We start from the raw sequence: 21501 nt of genomic DNA, 5'->3' as shown, positions 1-21501 counted from the left end.
ATATATATATACACACCCTCGAATTCGTATTTGAAATATATATACGTTTCTTGCAGGGTTTACCAATTATCTTTGCTAGGAAATATTTGACGTAGAAGAAATGCAAAATCTATTGTGTTGTTGATGGGAAAACATGGAGCAAGGACTATAATAACACAAGCAAACGGTTTGTACCAAGACTCTGCAATGGATGGAAGGTCTTCTCGATCGATAACAAGCTTGATGTTGGGGATGTTTGTGTTTCCGAGATCTTTAGTATAGTCGAAATCACGTTTAATGTATTCATCTTTCGCTGTGAAGTTGCAGAATCAGTAGGTGAGTACATTGTTCTTACATTTCAACTCAGCATTTCACCTCTAAGGATGTTCGATCGTGCAGACTTTCCGAATTCCTCTGTTTCGTTGAAACCAGCAGATGGGAATGGAGCTGATCCAATGAAATTCATGAAAAGCTTGGGAACTGATAATGCTAGCAAAAGTAAAGGTGCAATATCCTGCATTGATGATGACAAAGCAGCAGTTGAAAGTACAAGTTCCCTCTCGAGATTTTTGTACCTCTTTTTATGCATTAACTTTGTGCAGACAATTTGAACCAATTGAGACATCACAATTCTGATGGTTCACAGTATTCTCCAGTGGTTTATTCTCTTGATGGTGTCTTTGAAGCTTCCAGTAATTATCTCCCAAAAGATCCAGATTTCAAACTTGTTATTAGATCATGTTACTTGAACCACGGCGGTTTGGTATGCTTTATCAACTATTTATGTATGAAGTATTTTTTATAATGAGCCGACAACCGAATTCACGAGTCTAAATATGGCCATTACATGTTGGATACTAATTCAAGATATTTATATTGTTTTGTATGCGGAGATTTTCAGCTGTATTTATAGAGTGCGTATGTATAATTGTTAATAGAGTAAGAAATTCTCAGCAGATACCTTTAATAAATGAAGACTTTAATAATATATATAGGTTAATCACTTATTTGATCACTCATATATTAACAAAATAATGGCATATTAATATTAAAAATGATAATAAAAATTTCATATCAAAACTTAATTAATAGGTAAATGACCAAGTAGATATTTACCTAAAATATATTTAACAAGTTCCTTTTTAAAAAATAAATAAAAATAAAAGGTGTTTTACACGCGATCAGTGGGGCGCGTAATCGAAAGAGAACTAAACCCCGAACCTTACTAAATTTCAAAACACTGACACCACCGTCCAGTGTCCACCTGTTCTTTTGTTAAAAAAACCGAACTGGGTAAAAGCCTGAAAATAGTAGTACCATCAAGGGGCGTTATCGTCACAAGGATCTATAAATTCAATAAAAAGAAAATCCACTTCACAATACACAGCACAGCAGCAAGCCATAAATAGAAGGATAAAGGCACTCTTTCGTTTTCCATAGGATCCCTAAATCTTCCTCAAATTGGATTCGAAATCTTTTGAACCAACCTTTGTGCTAAAGAAGCTTTACTCTTCTTATCTGGTGAAGTATGCGACTCTTTGTTTAGTTCTTTGTTAAATCTCAACATTGTTTTTAAATCCTTTATATTTGTATGATTTTGATTTTGTGGCTCTCGTTTTTGAGTTGCTTAGAGGTGTGGGTTTTCGTTTTTGAGCTTAATTTTGTTGTGTAGGGTTCAGATTTGGAGAAATGCTGGTTTCTTTTTTAGTCAAGTGCAGACTTGACTCCTAAGTTTTGGGATTTCTGAGCTTTGTTTGTGTTTTGAGAAATGCTAAAGAAATGTGAACTTTCGAGCGTTTGTTGGTTTGGTGATTTGACATTCTCTCTTTCGATCAAATGATGATTGAATTCTCAAGGTTTTTATGTGTCATTTGGATAAAAATGAGTGGATTGACTGTTTAAAGATTTTTTTCCCATTCATTGTTTTCACAAGTGTTAGCTAGGAGAAGAAAGAATCAAATGACGAATCATTGCATTCATATTTTTTCTCGCGTTTGCATAGTTTTTGATCTATTTTTACGTCTTCTTTCGTAATTAACAATTCTTTACAAATTATGTTGTCTTCTCTGATTAGGATTCGCAAGATGGAGAACATGAATAACTTTTGGCAGTTGGGAGATGATCTTCGAGGACAATCGAAAGTCTCAGAGGTTCACAAATGGTTGATGGCTGCATCAAAACTGGCTGAACAGACGAGGATAAAGGGTGAACGTATGAACAATCTAGATCTTTCTAAGGGTCCATCTGAAATGAGGATGAGGGATAAATTTGGGTTCCAGGAAGACAACAAATTTGAGAACCTTAACTTTAATATGTTGAACTTGAACTCCAACGCTGGAGATAATGTAAGAAAAAGTTCCTTCCAAAATGGTAGTTACAATATGAATGCTGTTTACCAGAAAAACAACAGCAATACCCTTGGAAACCTGGCTGGCAACAAATAATATTGGCAACAATCATAGCAACAAAGATGTCAACTATAGCAGCAACACCAACTATAACAATAACAGCAACGAGGCAAGCAACGTTGTTGACAAAAGATTCAAGACTTTGCCTGCCACGGAGACACTTCCAAGAAATGAAGTGCTTGGAGGATACATCTTTGTTTGTAACAATGATACAATGCAGGAAGATTTAAAGCGCCAACTGTTTGGTAAGACGTGTGTTCTCATATATGAGATTATCGGTTCATTAATTCCCATTATTAACATTTTTAGGTAGAAATTCTTAGTCCTTGTTGCTATTATCTCATTTAATAGGCTTACCACCAAGATACAGGGACTCTGTTCGGGCAATCACACCTGGCTTGCCTCTCTTTCTCTATAACTACACAACTAATCAATTGCATGGTATTTTTGAGGTTTGTTCTACTTCATTCTCATCTAACATTCCTTTAATTCACTTTGTGATACTTGATGTTGTTGGTTGATTAAGCAATGATAGTATTGCCCTTCACCTGTTGGAGTTCCTTTCTTTCTCCAAATGTTTGCATTTGCTAGATTTATGTGATAGTCAATAAGATTTATCAATAATACTTTTTAATGGTGAGATTGATTGCTCCTTCACCCACCTCCACCTCAGTACCAAAAGGAAGAGATAAGCCTTGGATGTATTAAGTTTGTGATAATCATTTTAATCTCTCCCTCCATTTTATTTCTTATATGAACAGGCAGCATGTTTTGGGAGTTCTAACATTGATCCAACTGCTTGGGAAGACAAAAAGTGTAGAGGCGAGTCAAGGTTTCCTGCTCAGGTAAAGTTTGGGTTTATCATTCATATAACTGTATTGTTTTTTTCAGGGGAAGATTGCACTAACCCAAACCTTTTAATTTTCTACCCTAATACATAGGTGAGAATCCGTATTAGGAAAGTCTGCAAAGCATTGGAAGAGGATGCTTTTAGGCCAGTCTTGCACCACTATGATGGTCCTAAGTTTCGTCTCGAGCTCTCAGTTCCTGAGGTATGAAAAACAATTATAAGTTCGCCCCCAACAATTTCTCCTCTTTTATTATCAAAAGCTAACAAGCTTGGTACTGAACTTTGCAGACTTTGGATCTAATAGACCTTTGTGAACAAGCAGGCTCTCCATAAGCAAAATGTCAGCCGAGTGCAAATGTAATAGGGTTTGTGCTGCAAGTTAGCTGTGTGCTTATCAAAGATTTTCCATAGAACGCAAGTTGTTGGTGTAAGTCCGGTTGGTGAAATCATCTTTGGAAAAAAAAGTAGGAAATGGAGTTGGCCAGTTGAATAAATGCATTAGTGTTTTGTCAAGATGCTTTGTAAAACCTCTTTGCATGATAATCTATGAATTATAAACCCTATAGATAGACTTGCAATATGTGAAAGGGATATGACTGTGTAATGTTAAAAGTCTAAGAAATGAAGGTATTGGTGCCTTTTTGTGCTTATACCTATATCCTATCTTCTTTCTATTGCCAATGAATCTCCTATTGCTGACAGAATCTCAATGGATGTCAAGTAAAATTTTAACAATCCTTAAGCTTTCTAGCTTTCTAATGTCGATATTTAGGTTCAAAATCAAGCAAATGATGATATCAAGATAATCTTAGTTAAGTTATAATTAGACTTGGAAATTGCTCGTTTCAACAGCCACTATGTTCACTAGGAAACTCAAAACCGAAAGAAACAAGAGAACATAATTTTATTATGCATTCGTTGAAACATGCACAAGGCAAAACAAAGGATGCTTCAACAAAGAAAGAAGTACAAAGAAGGCAATGGAAAAAGTATACGCTGTTATCCTCAAGAAACACTAACAAACTTAACTCCCACCAGAGGACTAATGCAGAGTTTTCTATCCCAAAGTTCCAAAGATTACAGCAATAGGGAATAGATATGATAGCGGACAATTGTAAACATCAATAAAGCATAAACGAAGTTCCGTCCAACTTGCTGCGAACACTGATCATTCCTTCAGCCTAATAGTATTCAGGTATTTCAAATAAACAACATTACCTTAAACAAGACTTGCTGGTACAGCCAAACCCTAACAAGCTTACCATTCAAACCCATCAAGCAAGTATGAGCTGCTCTATTGCTTTCCTACGCACGCTGATGATCAAAGAGCAGCAGACATGAGAAACATATGAATTCTTTGCAAGAGCTCGGCCTTTATGGTGTCAGGAACGGAAGCTGCATAAGCAAGGGTTTAACCAAACCGTATATAAAACAACGTATAATGGAAGGAAAAAAAATAGATCCTTACCTCTGCCTTTTGGGGTGATCAAATGCACAAGGTCATCTACAGTGACATTGTTTCTTCCTTTCTTCTTAATATACGCCCTATCATTCATCACGGAAAGATGTTTCATGAAAAATAATCAGGATTGGACATAAAGAACTAAATGGCTTATTGGATAAAAAACTAAATTTTACAGGAAATAAGCCATCGGTGGAACATTATCTATTTTATGAAATGACACTTCGTTTATCTATTGTATGTCCTTAAGAAGAAAAGGTCAACAAGAGTTATACAGCTTCTCACAACTAACAAGAGAATTTCCATATATATATATATGTCGTCATTCTCCGAAGCATCACACGACATCACATTGCTAGATACAATTAGATGCATCAATAATAACCCTAAGCATCTTTCATACACGATCATAATAGAAAACACCACTAGCTTTCAGTCAGCATCCAGAAAATGCAGCATAAGCATATCTGTAACATTTGCACATAGCCTGCAAATTGTGTTTACACAGAGTAGGAATCAACAATTAAAAAAACCCTAAGAACCACTTAACCAATTTATTCCCATGGATTACTCACTTAATAAAACCGACGGTTGGAAAAAAATCCTATTGTGAAGTATTGTTAATAAGGTTACACTAATTAGTTCGAAGAATTCTAATTTCCTTAACAACGATGAATATTCAAAACTATCCACTTTCAGACACTACAAACGCCAATCCTTTCATATACAGCAACATGAAACTACTTGATTCTAATTACTCTAATTTCTAATTCTATCTCTATGAATCTTCAACATTCTGTCCACTTTTAGATACTAACAATTCGAAGTTGCTAACCCTTTCAGACACTGCAAAGAAACTACCATTGATCTAAGTTCAAACAATTGCTTGAAAGAAAGGAAACAGTAAAAAGTAAAAACCTGCAAATAGCTTTCATCTCATCCTTCCAACCACAGTCTATAAGCCTTTCTCTTAACAGCTCCATTAATCTCTCTTTTTCCCCACTCTCGATCAACTACAAAATTCAATGAAATCACAGTAAATAAACTTTTTTTTTTAAAATAACCAAAATCTTTTCAATAATTAAAAAAGAAAAAAAAAAGACCTTGATGTTAATAATTTCTTGAAGGGTGGGTTCTTTCCCTTGATCGTCTGCAGCAACTGGAGTTGGTGGTCGATTTACTGAATGTTTCCTGTTATGAAAAATCAATTTAACTTAAAGATACGATCTTGGTTACCTATTTACTGAAATTTAAATAGAATCAAGAGGTTTACATAATTTTAAAGCTCTAAGAAAAATCAACGAAAGAAGAAATTGAATAAAATTTTATCCTGGAAACAGCTTGAAGAATGAGAAATGTTTGAAGAAAGACGGGGATTTTTAATTTCTTTTCCCCTTTGGCGACCGCCATGTGAAACGGCAACGTTTGGGAGGATTTACATGATGGAAGGGTTTTACTATTTTTTTGACCTTGATGTTAATAATTTCTTGAAGGGTGGGTTCTTTCCCTTGATCGTCTGCAGCAACTGGAGTGGTGGTCGATTACGAATTTTCCTGTTATGAAAAATCAATTTAACTTAAAGATACGATCTTGGTTACCTATTTACTGAAATTTAAATAGAATCAAGAGGTTTACATAATTTTAAAGCTCTAAGAAAAATCAACGAAAGAGAAATTGAATAAAATTTATCCTGGAACAGCTTGAAGAATGAGAAATGTTTGAAGAAAGACGGGGATTTTTAATTTCTTTTCCCCTTTGGCGACCGCCATGTGAAACGGCAACGTTTGGGAGGATTTACATGATGGAAGGGTTTTACTATTTTTTTCCCTGGGATTAGTTTGAAAATGCGGGAAAACCTAATACGTCAACGGCCGAAAGATAAAGAATTGGCGCCAAATGGTAACCATAAAACTACAAAAAATATCTTTGAAAATTTCACTAATAAAACGAAAAGAAAATCCAAAGAATTCCATACACGCTAACCATTCTCTTGGCGTTTTTTTTCTTGTAATCAATGGCTTCTTTGCTTCTCTCTTCTCTCTATTTTACTTCTCAAAAGCCTTCTTCTTTCACGTCCTCGCTCCGTTTCAGCTTCGGAGCTCCAACGGAGTCCAGATTCGTCGCTCCGTTCTCAATCGGATTCCGACCGGCGAAGAAGAGAAACGGGAGAATTAGGGTTTCGGTTTACTCCAGAGCTTCTCCGCTTGTGTTCCGGGACCTCGACGCCGATGATTTCCGGCATCCACTCGATAAACAGGTGGGGTTTCTATTGGAAATGTAACGAATTTAATTCATAATTTATTTTAACAAAATTTATTTGTTTTTCTTGTTTTGGTTGTAGAACACGCTGTTATTGAAAGCGATTCCTGGGCTTAACGAAATAGGAAGAGCTTTACTAGGTAATTGCTTTACTAATTAAATTTGATAATTTTTGCATAATTTTCAAAAATTCAAAACTAGATCGTAAAAAAAAAACTAAACTTGATTAAAAGGGAGGAAATTCCTAGATTTTAAAGGGAAATCATGTAATTTTGACATTTATTTACTACTTTGAAACTATGGCTAGACCAAAACAAATGGTTATAATTATGGTAAATCTCAATGTCAATCTAGCTATTTTTTAATGCTTTGTAGCAGGAACCATGACAGAGCAAATCATGCTTCTTGAGAATATAGGGACTTCAGTCCTTGTTTCAAAAGACCAGGTTACTTGATGTTGAGAAAGTTGTTTTTTAAACTTGTTATACTGGTTGTATCCACCGCAACTTGTTTCAAATTACTGTCTTTTTCTTTTCTTGTATCAGCTTCCCGAACTTCATAAAATGATTATCGAAGCTGCGGGTATATTGAATATTGAACCTCCAGATCTCTATGTTCGGCAAAGTCCTGTTCCAAATGCTTATACATTGGCTATAAGTGGTAAAAAACCATTTGTTGTCATTCATACTAGTCTTGTGGAGCTTCTGACACGAAACGAATTGCAGGTCTTCACTTCTTTCCCGCTCTCTTTTTTTCACGAAATGACTTAAACTGATTGTCCATTCCTTTTGTTTTCCCCTTTTAGTACATTGACTGCTACATGAAATCTTCACGATAAAAGTTCATTTTTTTTAGTTTGATTTAGTTTCTTTCAATTCTCTTTGATCTTTTATTATTACAAAATGTTTTCATATGCACATATGATTATAAATGTATAAATCGGATTACATATGATTTATTTTTCATAGTAGTGGTGTGTTTTAAAAGAAAGTGCCATAATTTAGTGTTTTGCAACTTTGAAACAGGCTGTTTTGGCCCATGAATTGGGTCATCTCAAATGTGATCATGGTGTATGGCTTACCTTTGCAAATCTTCTCACACTTGGAGCCTATACTATTCCTGGTATGAATTTGGTTCTTTCCATTGCTTGTGGAAGCTTTGCTACTCTGATACCTTTTTTTTATTTAACTAGAGCACATTAGAAGTGTGAGAAAACATCTCAGACAATACTAAAGCAGCATATGGACTTTCAGGATAAATGGTTCTTAGCTTAAGTTTGGTGCACTTGTCATGACACGCTTCTATTCCCAAGAAGAAACTAAGAGGTCCAAGATCCTTCAAAGCCAGATGTTTATTCCATTTGTCAATAACAGTTTGAACCTCATTCTCACTACTCCCAGTGAGAATTATATCATCAACATATGCTGAATGATGATGATGATTTACAAGGGACTAAAATGTTTAAGGAACTAGTATATAAAATTTAGATGGCCCATTATCATGTTATCCTCCAAAAAGAATAACTATTTTATCCCTATATGACCTTAGTTTTGGTTGAATATGTATATCAGGTGGGAGTATATATGCAGTTAATATACAGCATAGCGTTGAATGCCTTTGTTTTTCACAGGACTTGGTGGTTTTATAGCTCAGACTTTAGAGGAACAGTTATTCCGTTGGCTTAGGGCAGCAGAGCTTACTTGCGATCGGGCAGCCCTTCTCGTCGCACAAGATCCGAAGGTATGCAACAGCTTTCCCTGAGCCAACATAATCTGCAATTAAATTGTTGAGATTCCATTATCTGACTTTCTTTGTAATGTGCCGACAAGAGGTTGTCATCTCTGTTTTGATGAAGTTAGCTGGTGGCTGCCCATCCATGGCTGACCAGTTAAATGTGGATGCATTTTTAGAGCAAGCTCGCTCTTATGATAAGGCTTCTTCGAGCCCAATTGGTTATTATATAAGGTAAGCAATGGTTGAGTTAAGCAATTTAGAATTCTCCCTAGCAATCCCCTTTTGGTTGTCTCTAATTGTCTCATGATGTTCAGAAATGCTCAAACGCGACAACTCTCACATCCACTGCCTGTTCTACGAGCTCGTGAGATCGATGAATGGTCAAGAAGCATTGACTACAGAAGCCTTCTTAAACGTGCAACTCAGATGAGCGCTGTAGAAAATGTTTAGCTTTCGTCTGGACCTGGAGAAAGTCAAAAGTTTAAAGCCAGCTTTAATAGGTATGAGTTGCATAGTTATTTTCAGATTTCCAGATCAGTTTACATGCATATGTGAAGGGACTTGCAATGTGATATTCAAAATTTTACATTGCTATTACGTTGCATTTGTACCATTTTATCATATGACTTGTGTTTTTTTCTTTGGGATATTTTTTTTCTTCCAGAATTTGCTTTTCCTTGCAAAGTTTGTTTCCCTTTATGTTAATATAAGAAATTTTGCCAGACAGAAAATGGAGGAAGCTTTTGCAAAGAGCATCTGTAACAGTGGTAAAACATTTGTCCATAAAGAACCACGAGAATTTAAAGAAGGTAAATTTAAGGTAAGAGGATCTTATCTGGTTCATCTTTGTAACTACGACAGAGATTGGTATACCATGTGCTTAAAGAACAGGAACACTGTATATCATCATCATTTAAAAGGATCAAGCAAATATAGCATCTTTTTTGTTCTTTTCAAAATCCAGTAGTGAATACATTGCTGCTTACGATTTATATCTATTTTTTTGTAAATTAATTCTGATACTTTAAAGGGTTATTTTATAATTTACCTTTAATGTACAAATTTAATTAAATGAACAATTGAAACATCATTCGTGATCAATCAAACTAATTATTTTAAATAATTAGATGACTCATAAATGCTAATATTGAATGGTTGAATCAATCATCTAATCAATACACCTTTCCAAACTATACCCTAAACAAAAATCATATTTTTTTGAATTTTATTATTCTCAATCATCAATTTTTTTAAAAAGTCATAACTAAAAGTAAATTTTGTAGTTATCATGATACTTAAAATATTGTTACATCCTGAATGCACCTTTTAGTTGGACCTTTTATATTTGTTGTTTTTATCTTTTCTATTAAATGATTTTTTTGTGTGGGTGAAATAATGTATCTTGTATTATTGATAATGTGCAAGTTTTTTCGTGTAAAACTATGTTTCTTGTATCATTGATGATGTATAATTTTTAGATAGACTTTTTATTGTAAAATTGATTAGTCGTGTTTGTCAAGCTCACAAAGTTTCGATCCAACGAGACTTGTGGCCTTAGATGCTCTTTGACACTTCTTAGAAGGTTCTGCGTCTAAGTTCCAAACCACACCTTGTGAGAATGCAAACTTGATAAAGGCTGGTAACAAACCTTCAAGGCTTTGTTAGATGCGGAAGCTTTAACACAAAAGTGGCTATGAAAGTCACCAAAATTGGTCACCTTATGTGGAAGTGTAAACAATACAGGGTCTACTCTAGTAATCTAGAGAGACAACATGCACAAAGAGAATTAGAATAATAGAAGGGGCAAAGAGAATTAGCATAAATGCCTCAAAATTTTATTACTCTCTCAAGAGAATGGATGAATTAATACAAGAGATGATACAAATGAGTTGGGGAAATTTTCTATTTATACTGAGCTCCCTCTCGATCAATGGCTTGAATCTATTTACATCAACGACTCAGATGAGTATAAATCCCCTAATCTAAGGTATCAAATCAATCCTTACCTAATTACATCAATTAACCCATTTCATTCCTTAGATTGAAGATCTCTAAGGATATGGGCGCGCCCACTGTGAGCTTCGCCCATGGTTTAAGTCACTTTAAGAAGATCTTGAGCTTCATCTCATTCACTTGTTGCTCTCTTGCACATAAGAAACTCCTTCTTTGGCTCATCCTCATCCATCTCATTCCTCAAAGTCATTACCTCAGTTGCATGAGCATTACTCCCTCGAATCGTCTCCAACTTGTTGTATCTCGTCCTTGAACTTGTCCTTCATAGTAGGGGTGTTTAAATCCGGGTACCCGGGTTTTCGGGTAGTTGATTGGCCTGCCCATGTCCCGACCGGAATGTTGTGGGTATCCAATTTTACGGCTACTCGTAATTTGAGTAATCGGATACCCGTTTTTTTTTATTATTTTTAAACTATTAATTTTAAAACAACATACAACTTATACTATTAAACAAAATATTATATTAATTATTAAACATACATTGGGTGATTTTTTTTAATTTTATTAGTTTAATTTAATATATTTAATTATAATAATTAAATATGTAATATTATTATATACATAAAAAATATAAATAACAGGATATTCGTGTAACCAGGTACTCAAAAAAATTTAATTTTTTGACTCGGGCCCGACTCGGGAAAAGTCGGATCGGGTACCCGACCCGGTCATGTATTTTTTTAATAATTACCCAGTTTTTTTAGTTCGGATCGTCGGGTCAACATACCAAATCAATCCAATCATATATTTTTAACACACCCGACCCGGTCAGGTTTTTTTTATATAATTACCCGATTTTTTTTAATTCGGATCGTCGAGTCAACATACCAAATCAATCTAATGAGATATTTTTAAACAGTCCTACTTGATAGACTCCACTTGATCACAATAGGACTCCACAATACCTGGGTCTCCTTATTCCCCCACGGATTCTTATTATATTATTCAAAAATATATCAAATATATTTTATATTATTCAAATGTTTTAATCTACGTAAATTATTCTTATTATATAGAATAATAATAATAATAATAAATATAAATGTAATTTTTTAATATACTAATAAAACTAGAAAAATATTGACATAGAAAAAATATTGACCACAATTCTTTTGATTAATTAACCACTATTTTACATCAAAATAATAACGCAATTAATAAATCATCTGTCTTCGTACAGTAGCCTAAGGAATCAATTTGTAGTTTTACGATAAAAGATAAGTTGGTCTCTACATGTTTAATTTTGAAATAGAAATATAAATATATCTCAATAGATTAATATCGAAACTAATAATTACAAAACACAAAAAAAATGTATTAAAAAATAATTTAATCATAATAACTCATATGATTAAAGGAAAAGAATCGAATTTGAATATTTGAAGACGGATAATTATCAATGTTTCCTTAGTCACTCTAATTAATTCATCTCTTAACTTGTCATATTTTAAATTTAAGTAAAAATAAGTAATTTATTCTTTGAAATCCTTTTAATAAAAGTTTGAATTTAAAATTTCTTTTATCTCACTTCAAAACATCATAATTCAACACTAAATGTCTATTTGGTTCTATAAAATATAGACTATTTTCTTTTTTTTAAAAATAGAAACGTGAAGAAAATATCCTTAGTTGTAAAATTAAAAAATAATTTTGAAAAGTGAAATCAAAATAAATGAAAATATAAAAATATAAAAAAATGTTTTCACTATTTTAATTAAAAATTTTCGAAATTCTAAACTTGAAATACATAGAAACTAGATTTTAACTTAACTTACACAGATTCAAATCATTTTAACAATAATTTTTGATTTAATGATATCTAAAACCTTCAAACTTTTGCAAAAAAATATATATGGTCCATAAACCTTTTTTTACACTCATTTTGATCCTTAAATTATTTTTTCATTAATTTAATTTTTTAGTATTTTTATATTTAATGTGTTAATTATCTTAATAATTGTTTATATTTTATTTTTTAAAATTTAAATATTTTTTTAATTTTCTAAAAAAATTAAATCTTTAAACTTTCTAAAATAATAAATTAGGACATTGAACTTAACCAAAAATTTAATTAAACTCATCTGCCACATCATCATCATCTATCATGTATTACCACAACAATATCATAAACAATCACATCAGTAAGTTTTCATGTAAGCTTTGTGAACGGTCGTGACAGTCTACGTTTGATTCCGTTAATCAAAGGTTAGATTGATTTTTTTTTCAATTTAAAGACATTTGAGTGTAAAAAAGTTAAATGAATACAATAATTTTTTTCCAAAAACATTGATGACCTTAAATACCACTAAACATATTTTTTTAAAATTTAACGACACTTTTCTATATTCTTGTTTACAACAATATTTTACACTTGTTTTTAATTTAATTGATGTCTTCATTAACTTTATATTATTATTATAAATTAAAATAATTTTTGTGCTATAATTTTTATCAACTTTATTGTTTATATATGCATAACTCACATATTATTCATGTAATAATTTTTTAATAATTATATTTTAATACAATTATTTAATAACTATTTGTTTATCTATATTCTGAAAAATAGATGTCAAACACATATTTTAATTAATTTTATTTCCGAAAGCAAAGTTTTCATTTATATTAATAAAACATATTTTTTAATTTTCAAAGAAAACTAAAAATGAAAACTATATTTTGAAAAATAGAAAATAGAAAATAAAAAGAAAAACTAATTTTACGTATTTGGTTCAAAATTAACTAAGATTATATAAAGAGTAGGAGAATATATGGAAATTGAAAAGGCAGCAGGTTTTGCCCACGGTCTACACCCCCCATTATGTTCATAAAAGTTTAGTTTTGAAGCACACAGCACATGGAACAACAACATATATGGAAGTTTCTTACAATTCCCTCCATCTTTTATTCACCCTATTAAACACTGTATGGTCAAGCTACCATCACACAACAGTTGAGGAGAAAGAAGTTTAGACGGTCCTTGTATCCCTCGATGCACCTCCATCGCAATTCCTCTCTCTCGGCTTCCGGTCTGCAAGTGTATATCGTCATCCCATTGCAATTGCCGTTGCCATTTGCAATGGCCGATGAGTATCCAATAACCAATAGTTCGTTGCCAAGTGACTTAAAAGCCACTCCCCATCCTTTATGAAGATCGGCTCTAACCGGTACCTCTCCAAGTTTCTTCCATGTGTTGGTGTTCTTAAGGTACACCTTGAGCTCATTCGAAGATGTTTCGAGACAGTATAGCTCGTTGTTCACCACGGCTAGAAGGGGTGGTGATTGCCGTTTCGCGACCGGATTATCTTCGTCTTTCAGCATGTCAGGTAGCAGTTGCCATGTGTTCTTATCCTTGTTATATGCCTCCCCACAAGTGAGTTCCATGTCTTTTTCGTCTTTCCCTCCTATTACATAGAACTTGTCATCCATGAAACAACCTGAGCAAAGCTTTCTTTTCTTATGCATACATGGGAGACTCTCCCATGACTTGGTCTCCGGATTATATTTCTCGGCTGAATTCAACACCTTGGCCCCTAGTAACCCCATCTCGATTCCACCGGCTACAAATCCGAATGTACCACAAGTGGCAGAGGCGAACAAACATCGAGGATCCATCATCGAAGGCCCTTTAAACCATCTGCTAGTTTCGAGTTCAAACCTCCACACAACATTGCCTTCAGTGAACTCTCTTCCCGACACAATCAAATGGCTCCCGGCACAAAGCGACTCTTTATCACCACCGATAAAGCACACATCCCTAGACGGTAACTCCGGAAGCTGCCTGCAACACTTGAATAGCCTATCAAATGCCCACCAACAGTTTCCCCCACTAGCTGACATGAATATAGATGATTCTTTAAACCCAATTTGCCTCCTAACCTTAACAACTCACCACTTTACAAGACGTGAGAAATGCTTGTTTAAGAAGTTAAGTTTCCAATATTCCGATAGAGGAAATCGAGCCAATATCGATTTCTCGATGTCATCACTGAGCTGGGGAACATAAGGGTAATCTGCATCCTGAGGTTCTTCTACACCTGAGTAATCACTACGATTCGGATTCGGTTCTTTAGCTTCTCGAATCCGAATCTTTCGGCATGGGGGCATAAGAAAGCTATCCGCAGCCATGTTGTTTTCACAGAAACAGGTAAAGGATTACATAAAAAGAAGAAGAAAAAAACACCCTACAAAACAAAACCAGATTGTTTCAGAACCTGATTAACAATCTAGTTTATGCTTATGAAGAACCCGATAGATGAGAAATCCAGGTTATTTCATATCAGCAGTTGATCAAACATTCAAAAGATAATGAAACTCACATGCAGGCTTTGGAATGCAAAGATTTAATCTTTTAACACTATCCTACGTAGAAATCTAAACTGAATAAAGCAAAATAAACCAAGAAAAAAAGATCTATAACATGTAGTTGATCAAAGATCGAAAAAGTTAAGCAGATAATAAATATCCATTCATAAACATAGATAAGAAAATACAAAGACCTGAAAACAACAAAATACAAAGACAAATAGCAGAGAGGGAAGGAGAAGCTTACCAGGGAAGGGGAAAGGGATTTTTATTACAGACTTGCAAGTCTGTAGAGCTTAAGCACCAACACTTGAAGTAAAGGAAGAGAGAGAAGAGACGATATATAGGGGAAATAATAAAATAAATATAAAGAACTGGGAATTACAGATTAATTTACAATCGCTAGCACCCCTATGGAAGCTATATTATATTTTAGACCACTAAATTAATCACCGTACTTTTTTTTTAACTTCCAGTTTCATTACTTCAACCTAATTAATTTAAATCGATTCGAATCGTACATTAATTTTAATGAGAGAGATATCAAATTATTTACCCCTTCAATCAACATACTGGTACAGTGCTTCTTATTAATTCAACTAATGAATAACTTCTAAATAAAACTAATGAATAACTTTTTTCAAATATAATTACATATTATCATATAGATTAAAATATCATATATTGATATGATATGTAATTTTTTATATAATTTTAAATTAAAAATAATATCATAAGTATATTTTTATAAGAATTTATAATTCAAAATTTATATGATTTGATCCAAAAAAATTATTATACAATTTGTTTGATAAAGAATTAAATTGAGAGAAAAATTAAGAATTTATAGTGGATCTAGAGCGATGAATCTGAGGTTGTCTGTTATAATTTTATTCGACTAAGATTTACTGTTTTCTCTTATAATCAATTTGTAATATTTATTGTCAATTATAATATAATATTACTTAACTTTTATCCTAAAACTTAGTTTTCTCTTATTGGTGTGTCACTCATCTATTTCCTTTTTAGTTTTTATTCATAGACAGCGGCATTTATTTTAATATTGATTATCGATCATCAATATTATTTTATTTTTATATCGTATCTTTATTTTTTTGATTTTTGATTTTTAATAAATCTATATGTGTTGCACATTTTCATTTGTCTTTATAACAAGTTTTCTTATATTTTTTGGTATGTTTTTCGGTTCTTTAAACTTTTTTTATTTATCTTTTTTTCTAAAGGGCTGTTTGGATGGTGGAAAAGATGATTACTAGGGGAAAATGTTTTTCAATAATTTAATACCCATGTTTGGTTTGCAAAGATTTTGGATATGTGGGAATAAACCATTTCCAACAGTACAATTTTTTGGGTGTTTTACCGGGAATACTAATCCCTCCCATGGCTTAGGTTTTCCTCAATTTTCATCAATATGGACTAAAATATCCTAGAAATAAAAGACTTATTTCAAAAATATCATTCCTTTTGCTCCTATTGTATGTTAAATCCCTAGTTTTATTATTTTTTTCCTTCACCTTTGATCGTTGATGTAGCTTCATTTTATAAAGAAAAGTCACTTTTCTTTTCCAATCCTTTCCTTCTGGTAAGATTTCTCCTCCCCTTTTCTTGTTTCATTTCGATTAATAATACTTAGTTTTCATATCGAGAAACTGCCCAATAAATTAAGAACATTACTGTATATCTTAAAAAGGAGGCGGAAGGAAATGATTGAAGAATCTCAATTTTCAACGAAAAATCATGAAAATTGAAGGCCTCTCTAACGATGAAATGCTTTCTGTATGAGAGTATATCACCAAAGATGCGAACAAGGTAGATTTCTTCTTTTCTTTGCCAAAAGAATTAAAAAGGGATTGTGATTAAGCACTTACTTGAATGCCATATGTATTAACCATCCTTGTGACTTTGGTCATTTTATAGATGTGTGCACCTCTTTTTGATTTTGGCTTTAGAACATGCTGTCAATTTTTTATCTAAGTATATGTCAAACTACTTTTAATGTAACAATTTTTTGTGTATATGATATAGCCAACATATATGCTTAAGTTTATAATGCCATGCTATTATCTTTTGTTGATCTGAACATAGGTGTTGTTTTTTTATTATTAATGTTCTACTTATTTTTGTTTGTAAACTGAACAAGAATGCAAGCCTCTAAATTATATGGGAAATTTTTTTATGTAACATGAATAGTTCATATGTTTAGGCGATTTTCATTCAAGTATTTGATTCATATTTTATATTGAGTATATGGATATTTCAATAGAATATGGAGTGCGTATGTACAAAACTTGTGGTTTCTTTACTTTTCCAAACCTGTTGTACTTGTTCTTGCTTTGCTACCAACAACAATGAGTTTTACAATATGAGGTTTGTCAAATTTTATTAGGTGTTTATATTTTATTTATTTATTAACATCACTTTTCTAATATCAAAAAGTTTAAATAAAGGCAAAAAGTACTAAAAAAATAGATATTTTGTTTATTCATCATTAATATTCTGTTAGTGTTACCATAAACAAAAATGAAGAGCAAGACCCAAATTCAATATACACTGACAAATCATAAAATAAATTGTGTTCACTGCCCAAAGCTATAACTAGTTTATAAATAATTATGATAATTTTGTATAACTAACTTATAAACAAACAATTAAAAAAGAATATAAAGAAACTAATCAATAAATTATGGTAAATGAAAACTCTAAACTTAAAAAAAAAACTTCAATCAACTGATTCCCTCATATACTCAAATATTGTGATATTAAATTGGTTGTGTATAGGAGTTTAAGAATTATTTTGAAAGATTTACTTAATATCAATATTAAACGAATTTATCATTGGATGCGCTTGTGGGGGAGTGTTTTGATCTTTAAGATCCATGAACTGCTTGAACTTGAATGGGTCACAAATGTATCACATATGTCGTGAGCGTAATAGAGTTGCGGATAGATTGGCTGCTTTGAGCCGAGGAGCCCCCATTGCTGCTACTATTTTCTTAGAGCCGCCATTGGAGTTATCTTCCACGTTGCTACGAGACCTTAAAACCTCCAACTAACTCTTTTCTAAATGTTATATCAAAAAAAAATTAAACGAATTTAGATATTAAAAAAGTAATTTTCTTTAATAATATATATGTATTCTAATCAATACATTGAAAATAATCTTTAAAAAAAATAAAGTGATCCATGTTCATTTCGTTAGAACTAAAACGATTAAAATAAACTATTAAAATTTTCATATTCTTCTATAGTTAAATGTTGATGTTAATATATTTCTAGATAGTTGATGTAAAAACTAATATTGATTAAGATTAAAAGAATATATGATATGTTTATTTTTTTATTCTACTCATTAATCTTTTAAATTTTGTAAAAAATAAACTTTATGAATTTGAATTTTATATAAAAATATAAAAATAATATATTTCTATGAATTATTACATAAATATTTTCATTTGAATATTTAAAATTCAACTTGTTTAAAAAGAAATTAATCACAAGGACAATTTGTTAAAATACACATTCTAGTAATCTTTTATTCATTTAACTAAACAATATAATCTTACATTCCTGTCAAACTAACCAAATACAATAATGTAACATTCTCAGTAATGTGTTAGGTAATGTTACATTTCCAGTAATCATATTCCCCGAGGTAATCATACATTCCATAAACCAAACGGGCCCTAAGTGGTTAATTTGACATCACCACGACTGATCGAGATGATGTTTATATGATATTTTGTTGATTTTCATTGTTTAAGATCCTCAAATTGGATTTGGATATCCGTTCTGCGTTCGTGGATAATTTTTCACGTTGCTCGAGTTTGATTTGCGGCTTGTCAGTGGTCTTTCAATAGTTTGATCCACTTTTGTGGTTCTTTTGTCGATGCAATAAGATCTGTTTGTATATATCTTTGCTCGAATTTCTTGGTTAGATTTAGTATTTCCTTGTATGGTTCTTATGTGATCTTAAATTACTAGTTTTATTTCAATGATTATAGGAAATTTTCCTAATTATGAACTTGATTTACGATTGTGATTTTAAATCTTTATTGTAATTTAAGATTTTTCTATTTTGAATAAAATTAGTTGATTCTATTAAAAAAATTATAATATAATATTCTCTTTTTAATCATAATTTTTTCTTTTAATTTTTTTACGTAAAAATATATTCTTATATTTTTTTATTTTACCATTATTTACTCAATGTTATTTGTAACTCTTTTTCTTAGATAATTTTACTAAATATAATGCTGGTTAATATTTCTCTTTTATAAATATATATAGAAATTAAAAGGGGTGGCCAATAAGCAAACAACAATAGTGTAAACTGTAGGGCATAAAGCATGTGGCCTATGTTACCATCTGTCCTAATCAGATTGTACTAATCAAATAATAATTAAGTTAATCAACAATTCCAAGCCCTATATTAACGAGTTAATTAATCAGAAAAGGAATGGAGGAAAAGTAGGGTGCCACGCCCTCAACCTAGAAAACCCAACTCCATTGGATACCCCTGCCCTTTTTAACACTTTCTTCAATATTTCTAATGTTTTAGGTGTCCACCGATTAGTGGACTTGCCTTTGATTTCTAATAAAATACACAGCTCCACTGGCATAATCTCATAGGCTTAGCATTTTGTGGATGATAAATTAATACCCAAAATGTCACTAAGCGAATAGGATTGGGTAAAGGACAAGCGAAACCGAATCAGCTCTCAGTTCATAGATTTAGAAACCCATGCTAATTAAACCTTGAAGTTAGCGTTAACATGAAAACTCTATTAAATATCCATTGTCCACTAATCTTTATCTTAATTGGGTGACACATTTTGCACCTCAAGGTTCATCGAGGTGAAACAATTTAACACACATTTTGTTAACCACTACTTTTAAAACAAGTGTCCTGTATAAAATGGGAGAATTGCCAAGATTTTAAGACTCAAGGTTATAACAAACACATGTACACGATCTATATTTCCCTCTGAAATTATATGTTTTTATTATAGAAAACTTAATCACAAAAAATTGGAATGTCAAAATCTCAACAGAAATATTAAAAAAAATAATTGAATATTCCCTTAAATAAATTCTGAGTTTGAATCATTATGTATATAGAAAATCTTTGCTAAGAGACCCACCTACCAAGGTCAGATGTGCGACACTGATCGTTCTAGATTAGTTAGGAGAAAATCCTGAAACCGAAAGAATAATAAAAAGAATATAACTTAATATAGGACAGTTGAATCTAACTAAATCAATTCTAAGAGAAAGAATAATATACGTTATAATCGTCATAGCCGCGGAAAAAGATAAATTAAGAATATTTTTGTTTGAAGAATAAAATTATCTCAACGTTATTTATAATGATTGCTCATGGATTGTTAGTCATGATAATAACCCAACAAGAAGATTTTTTTATTAATACAGTAAATATGAAGAATCATTTTTCAGAAAAAAAGAATATGGAGAATCAATTAACAAACAAAACTGTGAGTATTGATAATATCATCTTAAAAACTAATACCAACTCACTTTAGCAGAAAAAAATGATATGTTAGTTATATGAATCACTTTAGTAGAAAAATTGAAAAAATAAAAATAAAAACTCACAAAAAATAACTTGATCAAACAAGGCTCCTTATATATTGCACAATAAAAGTTATGCATGGGAGAGACCAATGTTGCATACAATAACTCATGTCTAGAGCTATAACATAATTGGTCAAGTCATATGAGTGAGAAGAGATTATAAATTCTAGTTCGGAATCATTTTTCAATAAGCAAATAGATTTATTTTAATTTTATCAAACTAACAATTTTCACTGAATAGAACTCAATCAAAACATAAAAAATAAAAAAATATATATAAATATTGGTTAACATGAAATCTTGGTTAACTCAATATTATTTTCATTATTTTGGAATTTAGGGTTTATAATATAATTGAATTATTTTGAAATTTAGGGTTTAGAATGAAATTGAGGACTATTTTGCAAGTTTTAAAAATTGGGGGACCTAAATGCAAGCACATGAAAAGTTTAGTGACCATTTATATAATTTACCCTAATTTTCATAGCTACAAACGGTGATCTCACTGCCACGTCAGCATCTTCTAACGGTAGTGTAATGTTGGGGACCATATTGCAAACAAACTAAATATTGGGGGACTATATTGCAAGTTTTAAAAGTTGGAGGACCTAAATGAAAACTTCAGAAAATTTTAGTGACCATTAATATACTTTACCCTTATTTTAATTTTATTAAACTAACAATTTTTTAAGTGATCCAATCACACACTAACAAAAACCGATGGTGACTTTCTTGAATCACAATTTAATATTCATTCGAAGCAAAAAAAAATTTTAAAAAAAGATTCACCTCCCATTTTTAAACACGTTTCGAAATTATGGTAGGTACATCTATAATATAATCACATATGTTGTATCAAGTTATAATATGTAGTGTTG

General features: G+C 31.7%; 3 protein-coding genes and 1 pseudogene across 6 annotated transcripts; 2 read left to right on the top strand and 2 right to left on the bottom strand.

The window, feature by feature from the left end:
• The first annotated feature begins 1343 nt into the window (after positions 1-1343).
• On the top strand, positions 1344-3791 carry LOC120216208 (annotated as a pseudogene).
• Positions 3792-4242: 451 nt separating this feature from the next.
• Positions 4243-8181, bottom strand: LOC120216210 (transcription and mRNA export factor ENY2-like). 3 transcript variants are annotated; one of them, XM_039213699.1, is made up of 5 exons: positions 8175-8181; positions 5803-5890; positions 5618-5712; positions 4706-4782; positions 4243-4632 (listed from the first exon to the last, which is right to left on the bottom strand). In XM_039213699.1, coding segments are annotated over exons 1-5 (336 nt in total). In that variant the 5' UTR covers positions 8177-8181; the 3' UTR covers positions 4243-4558. The 3 variants fall into 3 exon arrangements, with proteins under 3 accessions (XP_039069630.1, XP_039069631.1, XP_039069629.1); XM_039213700.1 differs by lacking the exon at positions 8175-8181 and adding an exon at positions 6335-6355; XM_039213698.1 differs by lacking the exon at positions 8175-8181 and adding an exon at positions 5973-6080.
• LOC120216207 (protease HtpX homolog) lies at positions 6685-9541 on the top strand. 2 transcript variants are annotated; one of them, XM_039213695.1, is made up of 9 exons: positions 6685-6956; positions 7041-7098; positions 7337-7404; positions 7504-7683; positions 7984-8080; positions 8589-8698; positions 8790-8923; positions 9007-9192; positions 9416-9541. In XM_039213695.1, exons 1-8 carry the CDS (start codon positions 6714-6716, stop codon positions 9140-9142), a joined length of 1026 nt encoding a protein of 341 aa, XP_039069626.1. In that variant the 5' UTR covers positions 6685-6713; the 3' UTR covers positions 9143-9192; positions 9416-9541. The 2 variants fall into 2 exon arrangements, with proteins under 2 accessions (XP_039069626.1, XP_039069625.1); XM_039213694.1 differs by having other exon boundaries at positions 7334-7404.
• Positions 9542-13458: 3917 nt separating this feature from the next.
• Positions 13459-15375, bottom strand: LOC120216204 (F-box/kelch-repeat protein At3g27150-like). Its single transcript, XM_039213693.1, has 3 exons — positions 15258-15375; positions 14743-14889; positions 13459-14538 (listed from the first exon to the last, which is right to left on the bottom strand). The coding sequence occupies exons 2-3, from the start codon at positions 14831-14833 to the stop codon at positions 13637-13639; spliced, it is 993 nt and encodes a 330-aa protein (XP_039069624.1). The 5' UTR covers positions 14834-14889; positions 15258-15375; the 3' UTR covers positions 13459-13636.
• Positions 15376-21501: the final 6126 nt, after the last annotated feature.

Source organism: Hibiscus syriacus, unplaced genomic scaffold (genome assembly GCF_006381635.1).
Source record: "Hibiscus syriacus cultivar Baekdansim isolate YM2019G1 unplaced genomic scaffold, ASM638163v2 tig00110159_pilon, whole genome shotgun sequence".
In the NCBI taxonomy this organism is placed as follows: Eukaryota; Viridiplantae; Streptophyta; class Magnoliopsida; order Malvales; family Malvaceae; genus Hibiscus; species Hibiscus syriacus.
The sequence above is the reverse complement of the archived record's forward strand: the minus strand, read 5'-3'. Positions and strand labels throughout refer to the sequence as shown.